The 19,980-nt window shown below is 60.7% G+C and overlaps 2 protein-coding genes across 12 annotated transcripts; both read left to right on the forward strand.

Moving 5' to 3' along the window:
* Positions 1–6,988: 6,988 nt before the first annotated feature.
* On the forward strand, positions 6,989–11,890 carry CIRBP (cold inducible RNA binding protein). 10 transcript variants are annotated; one of them, XM_081075522.1, is made up of 9 exons: positions 7,004–7,141; positions 8,141–8,321; positions 8,405–8,511; positions 8,634–8,772; positions 8,867–8,948; positions 9,044–9,114; positions 9,487–10,813; positions 11,441–11,573; positions 11,736–11,890. In XM_081075522.1, exons 2-7 carry the CDS (start codon positions 8,165–8,167, stop codon positions 9,501–9,503), a joined length of 573 nt encoding a protein of 190 aa, XP_080931648.1. In that variant the 5' UTR covers positions 7,004–7,141; positions 8,141–8,164; the 3' UTR covers positions 9,504–10,813; positions 11,441–11,573; positions 11,736–11,890. The 10 variants fall into 10 exon arrangements, with proteins under 10 accessions (XP_080931645.1, XP_080931648.1, XP_080931649.1 ...); XM_081075523.1 differs by having other exon boundaries at positions 11,739–11,890; XM_081075524.1 differs by having other exon boundaries at positions 7,007–7,141; positions 8,203–8,321.
* A 1,083-nt stretch (positions 11,891–12,973) lies between these two features.
* On the forward strand, positions 12,974–15,995 carry FAM174C (family with sequence similarity 174 member C; the record flags this gene model as incomplete). Of its 2 annotated transcripts, XM_081075529.1 has the most annotated exons (3): positions 12,974–13,296; positions 14,429–14,545; positions 15,288–15,995. In XM_081075529.1, coding segments are annotated over exons 1-3 (402 nt in total). In that variant the 5' UTR covers positions 12,974–13,012. The 2 variants fall into 2 exon arrangements, with proteins under 2 accessions (XP_080931655.1, XP_080931654.1); XM_081075528.1 differs by lacking the exon at positions 15,288–15,995 and having other exon boundaries at positions 13,008–13,296; positions 14,429–14,549.
* Between the last annotated feature and the right edge of the window lie 3,985 nt (positions 15,996–19,980).

The following is a 19,980-nucleotide window of genomic DNA, read 5'->3' on the forward strand; positions in this document are numbered from 1 at the left end:
CCAGGGTTGGGAGGGTCACGGCCCTGCCTGGGGATACGAGAGCAGAGTCCTGCGTAGGGGGCTGCGTACACACCTGCAGGGGGTGGGGGTAAGGGTGCATGTCTGAGACAGGGTGCAGCAGACGGAGGGTCGGCAGCCCAGACCACGCGGGCGTGGGAGGCACGGAAAGCTAAACTGAGGCGGGGGGGGGGGGGGGGGGGAGGGGGTTGCCGGGACCGCAAGGGGCGGGGCCGGCCCTGCACCGCCCCCTCCCCCCAAGAGGAAAAAGCTGAATGGGAGGAGGCGGCCCCCGGAAACCCACAGGGATGGAAATGCGGTTTCCAGGGCAACGTGCCGCGAAACGAGCCTGACGTCACCGCGGGGAGGGCTCCCTTCCCGCCCCCGTCCGCGCGTCAAGAGGCTCAGACCCCGCCCACCCCAGGGGACGCTTCATTAGTAGCCGCCCCGTTGGCACCTATGCACGCCCCAATAGCAGCGCGGTGTTGACGCCGGAGGCGGGACTGCTGCATGGCCTAGCTGAGTACGCAAGCGCGGCGCGGAGGCGTTTGGCCCCCTCTCCCTGTGGCCGTAAGTTTGCGGTGGCTACGCCTGGACAGAAAAGGGGGTGCACCTGGAGGCGCAGCACGTGGGCACCCCCCCTGCCCCGGCTTGCAGCACGCGTGCTCCCCTCCTTCCACGCCCACGCATTGCCCGTTGCCCCTCCCCGATGACCCCGTGTGCGCAACCCCACGGTTGGGAGAGCAGTGCAGCTCCCACGCTGGGAAAACGCCGGAAACCAGCGGGAGAAGGGCACTTCGAGGCTTTACCAAAGGATTAGGAGTTTGTTAAATAGAGGAAGAGGGAATGGGTGCGCCAGGTAGGGACCACGGCGTGTGCAAAGACCCGGAGATTTGAAAGCAGGTGCATCTGGGGAGTAGCCGGGAAATCAGGTTGGAGGACCAAAAAACGAAAGGCCAAGGACCCAAAAGGGTGATTCTCCAAGTCTGTAGTTTCGAAGATGAGATAGAACCAGGGAGCAGGTGCAGGAGAGGGAGCAGAGACCGGAACATCATGAGGTAGCTGGATGGTGGGCCTGGGCTTAGAGGTGAAGCCTGAGGAGTGACTGATGGAGCCTTGTGTAAAGGGGACCTCTGGTTCACAGCGAGGTTGGCAAGGGGGCTACAGGGAGCTGGGAGATTGGAAGAAAGTGCCCCTATGAGCACCTGACGCCTGGTGAACCTCTGGGCCAGGAGCAGGGATTGCTGAAAACCCAAGAGGGAGAGATTGGGGGGGCAGGAAGTGCATGTCGCTGCCTGGCTGTGGCTCAGATTGGGCTGTGACCAGGAGTCACTCAGAGAAGGCACCAGTCAGCGTGTACAGGGTGGGCTTTGTCAGCTGGAGAGGATGTGAGCCAGACCACTGATCCAACGCTGAGAGCTCGAGACACATCAGGGTCAGGGCTGGCAGTGTGGACAGGCGTGGTATCCGGGATGTGGGGCCTTGACTCCAGGTGGTGGCTCACAAGTGAGCTGTGCTCCTGGGGTGATGAGGCCGCTGTGGGCGGGCAGAAGGTCACTGGGGTCACGGCTTTCTGCTTGAGGCCAGAGTCCTCTGGGGGTGGCCAAATAGGTTACTGGGGCTGGCTGCAAGGTTTTGAAATGCCAAAGGCCGCAGGGGGTCTCTTGAGGAGTACAGCAGGGAGGAGCCAGGCCCCTAGCCCAGAGTCCTCTGCGGAGATGGGAGTGAGATGTGCCACTGGGGCGAGCAGCACCCCCAGCACTCGACGAGTGCCCCAGGCATAGCCACCTCCACTGGGCTTGGTGGGACCCCGCCCTCTTCTCCAGGCGCCTTGGGAATGGGAGTTATCAAGCCGAGGGCGCTGGGGCCCAACCCTTTAGTCTTGACTCCAGCCCCACCCACGGCCACCCAGCCCTGGGAGGGCAGAGGACCGGGTGCTTCTGGTGTCACTCGGGACAGATGAGCAGCCCGGCTCATGGGTGGGTACGGGGTCACTGTCACCTGAAGTCCTGCTCCCCTGGTCCTTGGCCAGCTACCTCGGTGTCTGCCGTGCTCTCTCTCCTCTTCTCTGCCGTGTCCTGTGTCTACTTTCTCTGTCTTCGTCGCCACCTTCCGTTTCCCTTTCTTTTTGCCTTCCTCAGTCTCTGTTCCAGTCTGAGTCTCCCTCTATTTTCTTCCGGTCTCTGTCCCACCAGCCCCTCCCCCACTTCCGCCCCCTCTCTGGGGGCCCCCTCCCTCACCCCCGGCACACATTCCAGCTTCCACCTCCGCCTTCCCGCCCCTCACTAGAGTCAGCTGCTGCTGCGTTGGATGCCCAGGACTGAGGGAGTGGGCTCCGACCGGGGTCACAGGTCGGAGCGGGCACCCCTAACCTCTCTGGAATGTGGGTGGGGCCGGTCCCTCGAGGGGCGGGGAAGGCTGTTCGCCCCCCTCCCCCGCACGCAAGGCGGAGCTAGGTGCCCTGCACACACTGCACCCCCCCCAAGACGCTCCCACAGGCCTCCTAGAGGAGCAACACAGCCCCAGACTCCCACACAGGGCCCCTTACAGCTCCCCACAGACCAACCCGCCTTCCCGCGGGACACTCACGCGCCGCACCGCCCTCCACAGTCCACCGGGCTCCAGGCTCTGCAACACAGCGACCCCAAACCGGCCCCAGCCCATACTTTGGTTCCGCCACAACCTCAGTCAACTGTGTGACCCTCAAATCCAACTACACCCCTACACTCAGCCTGGGCCAAGACCTCCCTTAAAAAAGCCACAGAACTGAAAGTCACACCCGGCCGTCTGCACTCAGATCCTCAGACTTGCTCACCCAAGGCAGCACCCTCCTCCAGACACACCTAGCGCTCAGCTCCAGATGCGCCCCCACGCAGGCCCACCTGAACCGGGGATCCCAGTGGGGACTGGTGCAGGGGGGAGTGCGCCCTCACTTATTCCGCCGCTGTTGAGGACATGAAGAAATGGGAGAGTGACCATAAAACTGTTCTATGTCCTGTGGCACCAGGAAGGAACAGAAAAGCAGAAAACCAGGAGCTACCTGGGCATGTGTTTCTGCCTGCTTGCCTTGGGGGGGGAGCGTGGTGCGGATGTGTGTGGGCTGCTAGCCCCACAGCTCTTCCCTGAGTCCCTGCAGCTGCGGGGGGGGGGGGGGCACTCCATTTGTGCCACTCCAGTATTGCCATGGAGATGCCTGCCATAAGCCCTAGGCAGGGGTCCTTCTGCCCCGCCTTGTGCCTGCAGGGAGCCTATGTGTGGGTGATGTCCTGTGTGGGGCCAAGATCAGGTGAGTGGACAAGACATGGGTGGGGGCCAGCTCCTCCTGATACATGTGGTATGTATGAATGCATGATCTTGGTTTGTGCTTGTCCGGCACTACATTTGCCAACCCATCTGTGCCTCAGTTTCCCTCAGTAGAAGGGGACACCATTCAGATCTATGATATATATAGAAAGAACAAACCTGAGAGGGTCCCATAGGCCACCTGCCCAGGCACAGGTAGGGCCAAGTAATCAACATCTGTTTCTCCCTGTGTCCGGCTGATCCCACTCTGCAGCCCATTGCATGTGCACAAAGTTGGTGGGAACTGGGATCACCAGCTCACCAGCATGGCCCATGCACCGCCTGGCCTTTGCACTCCTGGGATGGGGACCCTGGCAGGTGAAAAGAGTCAGCCTCCACATTCTTGGACCTTGAGCCAGGCAGCTCTGCCAGGTGCCCCACTGCCCGGAGCAACCTCCTCCACGTGGAGACCCCCCTCCTGGGAACAGCAGGGAAACAGGCCAGGACAGCTGAATCACCTGTGTTCACAGTTGGCAGCCCCCTGGAGCCTGCTAGGACCTTGGAAGCCCCCACGTCCTGCAGGTGGGAACTGGAAAGAGGGGTGGCTGTTTAACTCTTCCTTCTCCTGGCTCTGGCCTCCCGTAGCTCTCCTCTGCCCAGAAGGAATACTGCTGACAGACAACTTGTGTGCCCATCCCAGGGGCATGAGTCATGCCACCAGCCATGGACACACATGCTTTGAGTCCTGGCCCCACCCCACTCACGCACATCCATGCCCCATATGCACACGCTTTGGGGTCTGCGCACAAAACCCCCGTGTTCTTCCACATGCGGTACCATGTTCCCACGTGTGCTGATGCACGCACACACCTCCACTCCAGGTTGCACACACGTGAGTTCCATACTAATATGCACACGCACACAGCCCCACTTTAGTGTCCACACAAGCATGCGCTCCCCGAAAATCCTTGTTTCTGTCTCTGTACCCACGATTCCCTTGCCCACGGGCACACATCTGCACCACACCGGGCAACGCGTGCACACGTCCAGTTTCTGCTTCTGCCACCCTTGCTCTGGGCTCTGCGGTGTCTGCCAGGACCGTCCCGCTTCCGCGCCCCAGCTCGGCAGCCGCCAGGTGCACAGTCCCGGCCCCCGCCGGACAGGCCAGGAGGGGGCGGTAATTACCCGCCCCGGGGTCTCCCCCCCACACACACGCGACTTTCATCCTCGCCACGCCCATCTCGGGCCCAGACCCTTATTACCGCCTCCAGCCCGGTCATTAGCCCGGATCCGGGGAGGACTCGGCGTCCGGCGGGCCCCGCCCTGCGCGGAGAGCGGTGCGGGAGCGAGGCGGTCACACCCCCGTCTCCACGGCGACGCCGTAATAGAGAGGGCTAGGGTAAGGTTGTGGGGATCCCGGAGGCGGGCGCCCCTCCCTCGGCGGCCCCCCTGGCGATCGGCGATTTGGGAATACGCCGGCGGGGTCCTCTCGGCCTAATCCGGCCCCGGCGAGCACTGCACGTCCTGGCTGCGAATAGCAGCCTCGCCTCCGTCCGCGGCTATTTTAGCCCCCTCCTTCCCCGCCAAAACCCCCTCCGGTGCTCCGGTGGAGGAACGGGGCGAGACTGGGACCCTCTCCAGGGGTGGCACACGCGGCGGGTCGCTAGATCGATCACCTGGCGGTCCCCAGAGCCCCGGGTCAGGATGACAGCGAGGCCGCAGCGCCCCCTCGTGTCCGCGCGTAGAACGTGATGCAGCGGCTGCAGCAAAGATAAAGATGGGCCCAGTCCCCTGAGAGCACCCCACGGGGACACACAGTTCTGGATACACACCAAGTCACAGGGACACGCAGACGCAGGCAATCACAGAAACAGGTACAGAGACAGGTTATACACCTGTGACGCAAGTACACAGTTCCCACGCAATGCCCAGTGCAGGCGCACCTGGTGAGATATCTACACCGTGATGGGGACCCAGAACAGTCGTGGGTATACATGGGACCCATACCCAGCACTGGGATCGCAGTAAACCCTTAATAACTGTGTGCTGGCGGAATGAACACGCACTTAACAAAATCAGGAGAAGGTGACTTGGAACCACAGAATGGTGGGGGCGGGGCGGGGTGGGCAGAGGGTGATCTAGGGTGCGGTGACTGCAGGGACCCTCTGGCCTGGGCTGGAGCAAGGAACTGCCGACCTGACAGCTGGGAGAGCATATCAGAAAGGGTGGGCAGGAATTGCTCCTGGGCTGGGGAGCCGGGCCTTAGGTCCCTCCATGGGTTACCAACGAAAGGGGGAGCTGAGTGCTGATGTCTCTGCTCATTTTAATAACCAACCTGCGTGAGTGGCTGACGCAGCAGGCGGCTGCTGCTGACTGGGAGTTGTATGGAGGGGCTTTGGCGTGGCGGGGCGAGGTGCAGAGGGGGCAGCGCTAAGTCTTGAGCTGTTGACTGGGAGAGGAGGTCTCAGCGACCTTGTCATCGGGGACAGCGTCCAGACCCAGGACCCTGCTGCGTCAGCTAGACCCACCTGAGAGGTCTAGAATGGGGCTGGAACTTCTCTGGGGTGTGCGGCAAAGTGGGGGGAGGAGGCGCTGTTTCCAATCCCGACTTTTCTGCAGAGTGCCTGCCCTATGAAGACTTTCTAGAGCAGGGCTGGAGCTTGGTTCTTTGGTAGGCAGGGGTCTGCACTAGCTTCTTCCATCCCATGGAAAGATCCAGGGCCACACTCAGCATGAGCAGAGGCCTGGGCCGGGGGACAAGTGTTGACCACAAGAGGGCCTCCCATAAAATGGCCTTGGGGCTCCCCAGGCATAGCCTTGGGGATTAGAATCCCTACAAAGCTGGTTCTGATAGTAGAGGTCTTTGAACGCCTTTAAAAGACAGGAAAACGACACAGGGGGAGAAGCAGAATGGCAACGACTCGCCCATGGGTACTGAGTAGGTTCTGGGTGTGCAGGGGGCAGGGGTGCTGAAGAGCCTAGTGGAGGGGAAAGCGCGGCTGAGCTGAATGTAGGGGTGCGCGGGGACTGGAGAGCTGGGGCCAGTGGTGGAATTGGGAGGCCGGGTGGGGTCAGTCCGCTGTCTGGAGCTGCGATGCACAAACATGTTCGGCCAGGTGAGTGTGGGGTGTAGGTAAACTGGGCTGGGTGAGGCTGGGAAGTAGGAGGAACTGGGGTCGTGGTGAAAATTGGAGTCCACATAAAGGGGCTTGTCTCAGTGTTGGGGTTTGGGTGGACTCTGCGGCCGATTGCGTGAAGTGGTGTATTCAGTTGTTTTGGGGGTTCTGGGAATGCTGGAGTGTTATGCGGGCAAGTATATTAGGACTGGTGCAAGGGTTCAGATGAAGTTGGGGTGTCTGAGAGCTGGGGCTCGGTAGCATTGGGAACCTGGGTGAGGCCGATATGTCGGCGATTGCTGGAGGTCACGTTCCGAGCGACACCGGAGGCTCAGGTCCCCGGCAACAGCGGCGGAAGGCCCCTTTGTTCCCGGCCGCAGGCCTGGGGTCGGGCATGCAAAAGTGGGTCAGCCCCGCCTAGCCGCGCGTCGGCCCGCCCCTGCTCGCGGGCGGGGGACTGCGGACCGTGCACATCACCGCCAATCACCGCGTCCGGCGCCAGCGCGCGGAAGGGGGCGTGGCCGAGAGAAGCCCGGCCCCTACCTCATAAATATGAACTAGCTTTGCAGTCTCTGAAGCCTAGGGTTGGCCAGCGCAGTGTTGGGGGCGGGCTCGGGGGGGCGGAGCCCGGTGGCGAGGTACATAAGGCCGGGCGCCCGCTGCCCCCCTCACTGGAGCGTTAGGAGGTTCAGGTCGTTGTGCTGTGCCGTCTTTCCGCCTGCGTCAGGGACCTTCCCGACTCAGTGGTGAGGGCCCTGGCGGCACCGGCTCCATAGGCCCGGGGCGGCGGGCGGCCTGTGGCCGGCCGGACGAGGCGGGGCGGCGGCGGCACGCCCCTGGGCGGGGGTGGTGCCGGGGTGGGCCCGGGGTGGAGTCTGACCCGCTGGCGGCGAGGGGCAGCGGGAGACCGGGCCAAGCCACGGTTGGAGGGGGCGTCCCCTCGATGGCCAAGGCTCGCCGAGAACGGTGCGCTACCGCAAAATGGCGGCTGCGAGCTCGAGGCTGCGCCCCGCGAAATGGCGGGAGTGCCGAGTGCCCGGATGGAGTGGCGCAGGCATCGCGGAGGGCGCATGCGCGCGGCGTGGGCGGGCCTGGGGCGGGGCCACGGGGCGGGGCCAGACGGGGGCTCCTGCTTCCCAGGTTTCCTTTTGGAGTTGCACGAGGGTCTGGCCCCAGCACACCCCCCCGCCCCCGACACCTCAAGTTTGGTTCCGAATTGCGCGGTTACAGGCCTGTGCTTCCGGAGCCTTTTGGCAGAGGTGGTCCCATTCTAGAAAGGATCAGTCTTAAGTCAGCACCGGCTCCACCTGGAGTTCCGCTTGTCGGGATCCCTCCCCAGTTCCCAGCGAGGCGGCCCAGTCTCCGGCCACCCCCACAGGCACTCTACAGTGGACCAAGCACTTTGCCACCCCTGGTCACGTTTGAAGCTAGGCCCCCGTTAGCGACGGGGAGAACGAGGTGCACCCGGCCGGTTAGGAAGGAGGTAGATGCCTGCCTTTAGTGCCCGGCACTAAGTACCCCCCGAAGGCATCAGCTGGGGTCCACAGCCGGGGCCGCTCCGGGCGCAGAAGCAGAACCCGGGTGTGGCCCCGCCCTCGGAGCTGAGCGCTTAAAAGGGGCCCAGGATGATGAAGGAAATTAGTTCCTTTGGATTAAGAAGTTGTGAGTGTGGGGTTGGGATGATTAAATGACAGGAAGATCAATTTTCATTGTGTCCACAACGAGCGTATGTTATTTGTATAAAGTAAAATAGGAGGGAGGGGTGAGCGATGAAGCCCCTGGAGGATCTCAGTGAGGATTTCAACAGTTTGCCACAGGCCATCATGGCATCAGATGAAGGCAAGCTTTTCGTTGGAGGGCTGAGTTTTGACACCAATGAGCAGTCGCTGGAGCAGGTCTTCTCAAAATACGGACAGATTTCTGAAGGTGAGGCTGGTGCTGGGCTGGCGGCTGAGTGCGGCTGCTCATGGGGAGTTTGGGTGCTAACTGCAGATCTCTTTCCTTTGCAGTGGTGGTTGTGAAAGACAGGGAGACCCAGCGGTCACGGGGTTTTGGGTTTGTCACCTTTGAGAACATCGACGATGCTAAGGACGCCATGATGGCCATGAATGGGAAGGTAAGGTGAGGGGCAGCTGCTCTGGGGGTGCACAGGGTTCAGGCTTGCAGAGCGGGAGCCTCGCTTCCCTGACAGTGGGGAAGCAAAGAAGCTGACCTTAGCCAACCTCTTGGTCTCCACAGTCTGTGGATGGGCGACAGATCCGAGTTGACCAGGCTGGCAAGTCATCTGACAACCGATCCCGTGGGTACCGAGGTGGCTCTGCTGGGGGCCGGGGCTTCTTCCGTGGGGGCCGAGGCCGGGGCCGTGGGTTCTCCAGAGGTGAGTGCCACTCTTAGAAACAGGCCCTTGGGGACATGGTGTGGCACTGTGGCAGGAGCTACTATTCATTGGTTCTTCCTGTCCCTATCTGTAGGAGGAGGGGATCGAGGCTATGGGGGGAGCCGGTTCGAATCCAGAAGTGGGGGCTATGGAGGCTCCAGAGACTACTACAGCAGGTGAGGGCATGGTCCTGTGCAGTGCCTGGCTGACTTTTGTCTGGTCGCTGTCAGGGGGTTGGGTGAATATAGACTGAGGTGTGTCTTTCTTACAGCCGGAGTCAGGGTGGTGGCTATGGTGACCGGAGCTCGGGCGGGTCCTACAGAGACAGCTATGACAGTTATGGTAAGTCACACTCCAAGGGCCTGCGGTGGGAGCTCAGCAAGCACTCTGTGAACAACACTCAGACCTTGTCACTGTGCTTGCCCATAAGGGACGAGATTGTCATCTCAGGTCTTGGTGCCAACAGCCATTTCTACTGCAAAATCAAAGCTAAGCCAGACTGACTAAAAAGGAAAGGGAGACGAGGGGCCCGCCGAGCAGGCAGTTTACATGCATGTGCGGCCGCCCACCTGGCCTGCCGCGCTCGGCTGTGGGGGGGGTTGGTTCCTCCTGAGGCCGCAGGGCCGAGCCCTCCAGGTCTGGACCCGGGAGTGGAATGCTGCCTCTTGTCGCGTGCTTCAGTGCCTTTACACTGTACCTGCTTCTTGTTCTCAGCTACACACAACGAGTAAAATCCTTCCTGCTCAAGACCGTCCTTCCAATGGCTGTATATTTAAAGATTTTGGGAGCTTCGCTGAATCGTTAATGTGTAGTGAACACACCTCCTTGTACCCACTTTTGTAGTCTTATCAGTTCTGATCTTCTCAAACACAGCCTGACTGCTTCTGACCCCAGATGGCCTCATTACTAGATTTTTCTTTTTAAGGAAGCGCTGTCCGTTTTTAAGGGTTTGAAAAGCACTTCGAATTAACTTTTTTTTACCATGAGTTTTTTAGAAATCATTGGGGTTGTGTGGGTTTTATTTTTGTTTTTGGTTGTGTTGTCTTTTTTTATTTCCCTTTTTAGTGGGGTCAGCCCCGTGAAGTTGGGAAGTTGGGGCCCCGATTCAGTTCTCTTTGAGATTGGACTCTGAGTCCACTTTGTCGGAAGCTGAGCAAGCTGTGGCTTTTTTCCAACTCCATGTACCATTTCTGAGTGTAGCATGGTAGGACCCGCCCCAGGGCGGTGGCAGAGGTGCCCAGCTGCCCTGGGCCTGGCTGGTGTGGCCCATCTGTGCTGTGTATGACCCACAGTAGCCTTGCAGACGTCCCTGAGAGGTTCTTGGAAATGTTTATTTATATTGTCCTTTTTTACTGGAAGACGTATGCATATCCCATTAATGTTGTATTTGAAGTGGTTAAGGAATTCTTGTACGCAGTTTTCTTTGGCTTCACGAAGCCGATTAAAAGACCGTCTGAAACGAACCTTTCTCTGACAATTTCCCTTTCATTGCACAACGCATTCCTGCCGCGAGTTCGTGGCACTCAGACCTCAGCAGAGAGGGCAGCTTGAGAAGCAGGTCTGCAAGTCCTGCCTGAGGCCCATGGAGAGCTAGACCAGGAAGGCAGAGTAAACTGACGCTGGCGGGCCCCTTGTAACAGCCGACTGCCACCAGTCCCAGTTAGGTGAGCAGGTGGGTGACGGGAGTGGGCAGGCCAGACTGCAGGACAGCCCTGGGAGGCTTCTGGCAGTGGCAGCCAGAGGGCTCGACAGGGCGGGCAGTTCAGCAGGGACGGTGGACATGTGGGCACCTGACGCTGACTTGACTGCCTTAGTGTAGAAGGAGGTCCCAGAGCGGACGGCAGGCAGTGTCCCTGGGCGACCGCAGACTGACCGCTCGTTAGCTAGCTCTGCGGTTGCTTCACAAGTTCTGAGCGTTCTCCGCTAGCCTATGGAAGCTGCAGCCCTCGGAGGACAGAAGTGTTGTGCGCCCAACAGAACCCTCCGAGACGCAAGCTGCCCCTTGGCTAGCTCATATGTGGAGATAGCCCTGTAATCCGAGGTAACTCCTTCTGCTCGTGTCCACATCCCCTCTTGTTGAGAGCTTGTTTGAAAGTAAAGCTATGTACCCGGGGAATGTGCCTTTGACTGGTTTTTGCTTTTCCATTTTTTTTTTTTTTTTTTTTTTAAATCAAGCTAGAACTAAAGTCAGACCCTGGCCCTTTGCCCTTCCCTGTCTGTGGCCAGGCAAGCGGTCCAGGCAGTCGGGCCTCGTGAATAGGTTCGATCCGTAAGCGGGATTGAAGACCACTGAACATCCTATCCTGTCTTTTGGGTTTTTTGTTCATCAATTGACAGTCTTTTCCAGACCTCCTTAAGTCATGCTCCTAACTGTAGCTCTCTGATGTCTGTTGCTGCCTGAGTTTTTTTCCAGAGCCCACGCCGTTCTCTAAGCAGCTCCATCCCAAGTGGGTAGCTGGCTCTGCTTAGGGATGGAGCGTGGCCTGGCCCATCTGAAAGGCGCAGGCCTGCCTTGGGCACAGTGGCCCTTGACGGGGCTGCTGCCGGGATGGCCCCGATGACTAGCTTGAGACCCTTCTAGGAGCTGTGGATGGTTTCAAGGGAGGTGGGGAGGGACAGCTGCGAGCACGTCCAGGACCCCGGGTGTAATGCTCCTTTGCTTTGGCAGGTTGAAGGGAAGCCAGCGCAACTTGGAAGGGTGGCCCGAGAGCAGCGATGACCTGGGGTCACTGTCCCAAGAGGGACTTCACCTGGGAGCAGGAGCCAGAGGCGCAGCCCCCTGTCCTCACAGCCCGTCACCTGTAAGTGCTTTTCCACATGGGTGAAGGGAGGTCCTTTGGCCCTGGCAGTGCTTGGCCCTTCTGGCGGGTTTTCCTCTGGTTTCCTGTCCCACTGAGGGGCAGCTTTCTGTGTGTGTGTCCTGCTGGAGCCAGCTCTCCTCCCCCACTCCCTCATTTTTCCAGCAGGTGCTTCACTGGCGAGCGTGGGGTGAGGGACTTCGAATTGCTCCAGGAGAATGGGCGTGTGGCACCTTGCACACGGCCAGTCCTCATCCGCCAACAGTGTGACAGGACATGGGAGGTGGATTTGAATAAAGGGCTGTGTATCCATCCAGAAATCTTGAGTCTGGTTTGGGGTGCGGCTGAGGAGGGTGGGTCTGAGCCTCAGGTGGAGGCTGCCTGGAAAGGAATGGGGGTGAGGGGAGTTCCCTAGGAAAGCCTCTTCTGGCCTTGGTTCAGGACAAAGGAAGAACCCAAACCAGACCAACCAGTCACTTCATGGTTCTCTTAGGGTGTGGGGGCACATTCAGCCTCAGAGGTGGGGGTGGTCCCAGGGTCCTCTCATCTGAGATGTGCACTTGTCTCTCCCAGGGTCCTGGCAAAGGGATTGTATTGGCACAGTGTCCCTGGTGTCTTCGTATGTGTTGCCCGCAGGTCCTAACTTGCTTTTTGACCTGGTTGCGTCCTGCTGTGGTCTTGGGGTGCAGAGAGGCCCTGGGCCTTGGGCCTGTCCGCTCAAGTCCCAGTAGGGTGGGGAGGATGGCCACAGTGTGTCCAAAGTTGGGTCAATTTGTGTGGTCAGGAGGGCTGGGGTGCTCTTCTGCTGGTCTTATGTCCCAGGCTTGCCTGCTAGGACAAGATTCCCAGGCTAGGACAGATGGCCCTCTCTGGGAGGGCCCACCCTGCAGCATGGCCCCTTGGGGAGCACGAGGTGCTGAGACCTAGGTCCTCTGGCTTCCCCAGGGCAGGCATGGCTGGGGACCAGAACGGCTCTGGGTGAGAGGGAGACACCCCCCCACCCCAAGTCACTACTGAGCATGACAGGGCCTTGGCCCTTACCCGGTCTTTGGTCCTTCCTTGCGCTTGAGTACCCCCTGCCTGGGAGGCTACCCTGGGGCACTGGCTAGGCGCCGGTCCCGAAGCCCATAGCCCTCTCGCCTCGCATCCAGCTTTGACCCGCTCCTCGGGACGGTGCTGAGGTTGGCTGAGGCCATCGCACTCCTGACCTGGGGAAACAGGCCCAGCTGCAGGGCTCGAGCCCGAGGTGCGCGCGCTGGCACTGGGAACCGCCCAGGGGTGCCCAGGGGTGCCCAGGGTGGGGTGAAGCGAGGTCAGCGGCCGGCAGCGGGGTGTTTCCAAGCGCCTGGCCCCGCCCTCACGGGCCATTGGCTGGCCCCGCCCCCACACCAGTGAGTGACGGGCTCGCGAGGGTGGGGCGCAGCCTCCGTTTCCGCCGGACCATGGGGCCGGGAGTGCTGTCGCCGTCGCTCTTACTGCTGCTGGCGCTGGTGCTGTTAGCGCTGCTTTGCGGAGTTCGGGGGGCCGAAGCCCCGTCGTCGCCCACCGCGCAGACCACGCTCTCGCTACCGCACGCCGTGAGGAACGGGAGCCAGCCGGATGCACCGCACAACGGCACGCAGCCGGGGCCGCCGGGCTCGCCGGGCTCACCGCTGCTGCGCTCCTTCTACGTGCTCACGGGCCTCAGTGGGCTGGTCGCGCTTTACTTCCTCATCCGGGCTTTCAGGTGCGTCAGGCGCACGCCGCCGATGCGGCCAATCAGCGCGCGCTTCGTGCCTCACGTGCTGGACAGCGAGAGCCCCGGCCTTTTGGAGCGGGCGTGGTCCCTTTCGCTGCGTCCTCACGTGGTTCGGGGGTGTGGGAGGGTGACAGGAGGTCACGTGGTGCCGGGTGCATCTTAACGCTGGGTCGCGGACATGGGTTTCCTAGACGCATCATCCCAGGCTGCACCGTACGGCGGGGTGCGGGTTGGGCCCCCTTTGTGTGTCTGCATTTCCCCTGCCGGGTGACGCCCACCAACCCAATGTGGGCCTGAGACCCCCGCTGGCCACATCCACCCCTTTGATTAAGCCCCCCAGCCCAGCCCACACAGTGGCATCGAAGGGAGGGCCCACTGGGCAGGGCCTGACGGAGCCGCGCCCTCCTCCCGCTTTTTCAGCCCGAGGGGTTGGGAGCGATCAGCTCGTCGGTTCCACCAGTGCTCTTCCCTGGAGAGTTGAGGACTCCCCTCCCGCCCCCGCTGCCCAGACGCCCTGCTCAGTGCTGGTTCAGGCCTCGTGGCTCCCTCCGGAGGCCCCTGGCTTCCCTGTTTGGCTTCCGGTCCGGGGCTGACTTCCAGAAGGCCTTTGCCACACAAAGCTGACCATGTCCAGATGCTTTAAAGGGGCCCCTTCTATCCACCACTGACACTCCTGTGGGTGCACAATGCTCTTGTCCCCTCCGAGTATTTGCTCTTCCTTCCATCCGTCGCAGAAAGCCCCTCTCTTTTCCCTGTTGGTCTGGTGGTGGTCAGGAGCAGGGTCTTTGGCCCGAGATAGCTCTTAGTTCCATGTCTCTGGCAAAGTCTCGCCCCTCTCCGAGACTCCATCTTCTTATCAATAGAGGGGGATAACAGCGCCCTCCCGGAGGGGTTCTGGCCCAGGGGCCTCAGCAGGGGCCTGCCAAGGGAGGCGTCGTTATTGATATGAGAGCAGCTAACAGTCACTGTGACAAGTTGACCAGGAAGCTTCACTGCAAGGCTGTGGGGGTAAGGCAGAGGAGCCTGAGAGCAGAGACAAAGCTGGGAAACGGGATGGGGTGTCACCTGCCTCTGGAGGTGACCCAAGACAGCCACTGATTTTGCCTGGGACTGCTTCCAGGTTGAAGAAGCCCCAGCGGAGGAGTTACGGCCTCCTGGCCAACACGGAGGACCCCACCGAGATGGCCTCTCTGGACAGCGACGAGGAGACGGTTTTTGAGACTAGGAATCTGAGATGGTAGCACAGCCCTCTGTCCACCACCAGGGGCTCTGGGTGGGTGGGGCAGGACTGGAGAGTCAGGAAGCTGGAGAGTCAGAAGGCCACCAATTCTTGAGGTCATCCAAGGAGTCAGCCTGGTCAAAGGCTGTATGGTCTTGAGCAAGGCAGGACCTCCTCCCAGCCTCAGTTTCCCATTTCTTTAAGACAGGAACAGGCCGCAGTGCTTGAGTCAGTCCTCTGGGCCCAGCCCTGAATGCCAAGGTCAACATCAGAGGTGGAGAATTAACTGGTGTGCTGCAGAGCGGGTGGGTGTGGTGGCCTCTCTGTGGCCCCAGGCTCAGGAAAAGCAAGGCAGGCAAAGGGAATGGCGGGAAGGGAGGAGGCCTGGGCTGAGGACCCAGGGGCTGCTGGGCACAGAGGTCGGCCAAGGCCTGAGCCAGAAGTGACGTCTGACCAGCCCCAGGGTGCAGGCGCAGAGGCCAGGGCACCTAGGGACAACTCTGACTTTCCAAGGTCCCTGGGGGAGGCATTGGTATGGTGTGGTAGTCCCTCTGGTCTCTACGTCTGGTGGCTGGGGGACCCCTTCTCCTGAGGCACGCAGTTGGACAGGGCCTGGCAGGCTGGGGGAGGTGGACCCTGGTGGACCTGGGGGTGCGGCTGGACAGGTCACTTGGAGGGTGAGTCTCAGGCACAGCGCAGGGGAGTGGAGCAGGTTGGGCCCCTCACTCCATAACGCTCACCCCGGTCCCTCATCTTCCAGATACCCAGGTTGGGGAGGTGGTGTTTCCAGCATCCCTGGGGGAAGGACAAGAGACAGGGCCCACTCCCAGTGCCCGCACACCTGCCATTTCTTCAGCCCACCTGAGAGCTCACGTGGGAACTTCCCAGCCCGTCTGAAGCAGCCTTGGCCTTCCACCTGGACGGGACCATCCAGGATGCGAGGTGCAAACCAGAGGGGCCCCAGCAGCCCTACCCAGGATTCTGAGGACCTTGGCCAGACTGCGACTTGTACTGCTGACTCTCCCCCGTGGGGACACTGCAGCCTTGTGCTGAGGCCTGGCAGGTGGATGGGCTGAGGGTCCCGTCTGGGCTGGGGACAATAAAGGCCGTAATGGCTCTGTAGCTGGCACCCAACTCCACACCGAACCAGACCCGGCATCCTGGCTCACGGGGGTGGACGGCAGAGTGGGGCTCGGTCCCAGCCCCGCTTCTCCTGTCTGCAACCACACTGGGCTTCTTTGGCCTTGCCCTCGGCTGTGCAGAGGTTCTGAGAAGGAGTCCTGTGATGCAGACGGACAGATGGGGGGGCCTGCCAGTCGTTGTCTCTGGACCCAGAGAGAACTTCTGTTTATCCATCAAAGCCCTCCCTCTCCTGTGCCGCCTTCAGCCTGGGTTCCTCAAGGGCCATGCCTTCTGGTATCCTTGCCTCATCCCACTCACACCGTCATCACGTTTGGTGCTCCTCCCCCATCCGCTTCCTGTGAAATCACTGATGAACCTGACCCTATTCTGGCACCTGACCTCATGCGGGGCTTGATGGGTTTCCTCTGTGGGCCTGATTTTCCCTTCAGGCTGCTCTGTCTGGGCAGGGTCCAGCCCTATCACCCCTGCCACCTGGAAATCTGATCTTGGAGAGTCGAACCGGAGGGGCTGGCCTGTGGTTACCCGCAGCCTGAGGTCTCCCCCAGGCCTCTGGCCAGAGCCACCACTGCCATGTTATTAGGGGAGCTGCCACCAGGTGGCAGCCTTGCACTGCCTGACCTCTGCTCCGCTGTCCTACTGGGCTCACATGGGGCTTGGGCTCTGCCAAACAGTTGTACAGCTGGGGGCGCCGGGTTTCTCATGCCTCCCTGAGCCCCATCTTGTCACCGTGTCCACCATGGGGTGGGCCAAGCCGCTGCCCACTTGGGACCCATTGGCCCTCTCAGCCCCACTGACCCTTCCTGCCAGGGCTGAGCCCGGTTGCCTGCTCCTGCCAGGTGCAGAGGGGCGGTCTAGGCCACGGGCAGCTGGTCACTCTTCTCTCTATTTGCAGTCCTCTGAGTTGGTCCCCAGTCTGCTGCTTTGGGCATCTTATCCTGCCCACCCCCAATACTACTCATACTTCCCCTTCCCATCCAGTGCCCAGCTGCTGCTTCCAGGAAGTCCTCCCTGACAGCACCCTCCCCCCACCCCACCTTCATTCTGTGTGAGTGTCCTGCACTGAAGGGCCAGCAGATCTTCCAGAGAACGTTGAGTAAATGAGGCCAGAGTCCTTGGGAGGTCCTGAGGTGTCACACCCTCTGCCTCACGGGCTCCAGCTGTTCCCTCAGCATCTGCTCCCCTCCCTTCTCTCTCTCTGCCTCTGAGCTCTCACGTGCCTCCCTTGTTTCTTTCTTTCTTCATCTGCACAGCCTCTCACTTGGCCTCCCTTTGTTTCCGTCTGTCCCTCTCTGCTCTCTGCCTCTCTCCGTGTCTGACCCATTGGGACATGCTTTTAACAAGTGCACAGACACCGTGCCACCCCCCTCCCCACACCCACCCTGTGATCTGTGCCCCTCTCCCACAGCTCTGAGCGGTTTCTCGAGCTTCAAAAGGCACATTAATTACTATAATGAGGTCAGGAGAGACCCCACTTCTGCCATCCAGAGCCGGGAACACTGCACGCTCCCAGCCAGCTGCCTCCTGCTCACTCACCCCCATTGGGCAGGGTGGGGTACCCCGCTCCTGTCAGTACCGTCAGCCTCACCGCACCCCCGCATTAGTGTCGAGTAATTGGCAGCCCCGCCAAGGTTAATGCACTATTAGCAGGAAGTTCTCGGCGGCTAAAAGCCAGGAGGGGGGCCTGTCAGCGCAAGATGAAAGGCTCTGGTCCCAGAGGCTCAAGGGCCTGCGTGTGCATGTGCCTATATGTGCGCCGATATGCCTACATGAGTGACTTCCAGCCCCTTCCTCCATGCACTGTGGGCAGGGCGTGCACACATACACAGTGTCATTGGCCGCCTACGCCAGGTTAGGGTGTGCAACCTATGGCCCAGTGCCCTCAAGGCCCCTCGCACCACTTCTGTCCCCCTTCGTATGCTCCTGGACACACAACAGACCTGTTCCCTCAGCCATGGGCAGGCTGGGGTCTCCAGCGCCTGGCTGATCTCTGTGTGGCTTCTCTATCAGGAATGGGGCAGGTGGGAGCTGGTGAGTATGGATGCCCAAGGCTCTTTAAAGGGGTGGCTTGTGGCTGCCCGCTTTGGGCCAGCAGGCAGCTGTGCTTAAGGCATCTTCCAGGGAATGGGGGGCTCTTCTGCTGGCTCTGACATGGGCTCCTCCGGACATGGCCCCAGCACCCAGCAGGGCTATGTCCCGCTCACTTCTGGTCAGCAGGTGAGGCAGCTGTGCCCTCCTGCGCTTCCTGGGCCCTGTCCTCTCTGAACCCCCATCCTCCCTAGGGTCTCAGCACCCGATCTCATCCTCCTTGGTGGGTCTGTGCCGCCACCCTCCACCATATCCTGGTCCCAGGCAGGTGTGGCTGTCCAGGTGCATCTAGGTCTGCACTGCCAAGAACAGTAGTCACTTACACGAAAAGTAAGTGAAATGTGAAACCCTGCTCCTCACCGCACTGGCCACACCCCACCTGCCCAGTCGCCACAGGCGCAGATCTGGAACATTTCCATTCTCCAGGGAAGTCTAGCCCCAGATTGGCGGTGGTCACCATGGGAGGCCTGGGTCTTTGTCCAACCCTAGGGCTGGGTAGGTGGGAAGGAAGGAGGGAGGGAAGGAGGCAGGAGGGTGGGGAGGGAAGTAGTAGGGGCGATTCAGTCTGTTGCTGGCCTTGGCAGTTGCATGAATTGGGTCGGGGCTGAGATTTCAAGAGCCTGGCTGGACACAAGGGTGGGAATTTTAATTTATCAGCAAGAGAAAGGGACACATATTTATTTTCAATGACAAACCAAGAACCCGACACCCTGGGGGAATTCTCCTTGACCCTTCCAACCCCAGGTGCAGGCCAGGCTGGCGAACAGGCCCTGGCCCCAATTTGACCAGGGTCAGTGGAGGCTCCAGCCACCTAGGCCCTCGTCCTCACCATTGACGACCCCTCCCCCTACCAGATCTCCGCCTAGCTGAACTGGGGCTTCTGAAAACCGCTGGAGCAGGCAGCGGGTATGGTCCAATTGATTCTGTAATGAGAAAATTGTCCCCACATATTTTTAGCATTCTCCACAGCGCCGTGGCCTTTGAAGGCTGACGGGTCCTGGACGCTGATCCTGAGCCCTGAGGACTTGTCCTGTGAGCCGAGTGGCAGGTGATAGGTATCGGTCAGGGGTCAGTGAGTGGTGAGGGACCGGCCAGGGGTGCTGAGCACAGGCGAGGAGCCAGGTCTAGCCCAAGAGTTCAGACCAGGGCAAATAGGGACAGACCCACATCAGAGACCCTGTGCTGAGTCTGAGCCTGGGACTGACAAGCCAACCCTGGATGGCCTCTGACTCTGACTGAGCCTTGACCCCAAGTCTGATCCCTGTACCCAGAGTGAGCCTGACACTGAACTCTTGACTCCAGAGGAAGCTTACGCCAGAATGACCCTTGACCCCAACTGATTTGTCTGCTGAGGCTGGAGGCTGGGACAGCCTCAGCTCTGAGAGGGGACAGAGTCTCTTGGGTGCCCACAGAGGACCCGGCTGGGCAGGGTTTCCCATGAGCTGTTCCTGTGCCCCCACCCTGGCCTTGCCCAGGGCCAGGCCTGGGAGCTGCCCAGCCCTCCCCTCCTGGGCCCTTCCTCCAGGCACAGTGATGTTAAATGGGGGACACACGCCTTTGTTCCTGTCCCTGCTCCAGCTCTGACCTTGAGTGAGAGACAAGAACAGAAGGAAAACGAGCGTCTGCTCAAATCAGCACAGTGGCTGGGGCAGTGGCAGCTCTCTCCTCAGTGGCCCCAGCATGCAAATGAGCCGACCCATCACTGGCCTTTGTAGACAATGTCCCCTCTGCCCATGCGCCCCATCCGCTCCCCTGTGCAGGTCCAGTCCTGCTGGGGGTGACAGAAGAGCCCCTGCCCCTTGGGTGAGGTCCCATGAAGTAGGAGGGTTCTCGTCCAAGAGCAGATGGGCTTCCGGAAGGGCCCACTTTGCCAGGCAGGACTGGGTTGGGCCAGGCATGCTGGCATCCTGGACACGTGTCCCCACTTAACTGTGCTGGGGTCCAGCTGCCAGGCCTCTGCTGCCCTGAGAGCCAGCCAGCCAGCCTGGGGCTGAGCCCTCACCCCAGGGGTACCCACAAAGTCTGTCTTAAGACCCTCCCAGGTGCCCTGGGCCACTCCTGGGCCTCCTGGCCCTGCCCAGGCCACCACCTGTGGGCAGGTTCCCATATCCTCTGTGGAGCCATTGGGCCAGCCCTGGGACAGGCGTCTGTAGTTAAGTAAGAGGACAGAACCCAAAAGCCAGAACACCCACAACAGACAGGCTGAGTTCCCCAGAGGGAAGAAG

Source organism: Rhinolophus hipposideros, assembly GCF_964194185.1.
Source record: "Rhinolophus hipposideros genome assembly, chromosome: 16".
Lineage (NCBI taxonomy): Eukaryota > Metazoa > Chordata > Mammalia > Chiroptera > Rhinolophidae > Rhinolophus > Rhinolophus hipposideros.

Coding starts and splice junctions, on each gene's coding strand:
- CIRBP (XM_081075518.1), top strand. CDS start 8,165: ATGAAGCCCCTGGAGGATCTCAGTGAGGATTTCAACAGTTTGCCACAG. Junction 8,322..8,404: donor ATACGGACAGATTTCTGAAG/GTGAGGCTGGTG, acceptor TTTCCTTTGCAG/TGGTGGTTGTGAAAGACAGG. Junction 8,512..8,633: donor TGATGGCCATGAATGGGAAG/GTAAGGTGAGGG, acceptor TGGTCTCCACAG/TCTGTGGATGGGCGACAGAT.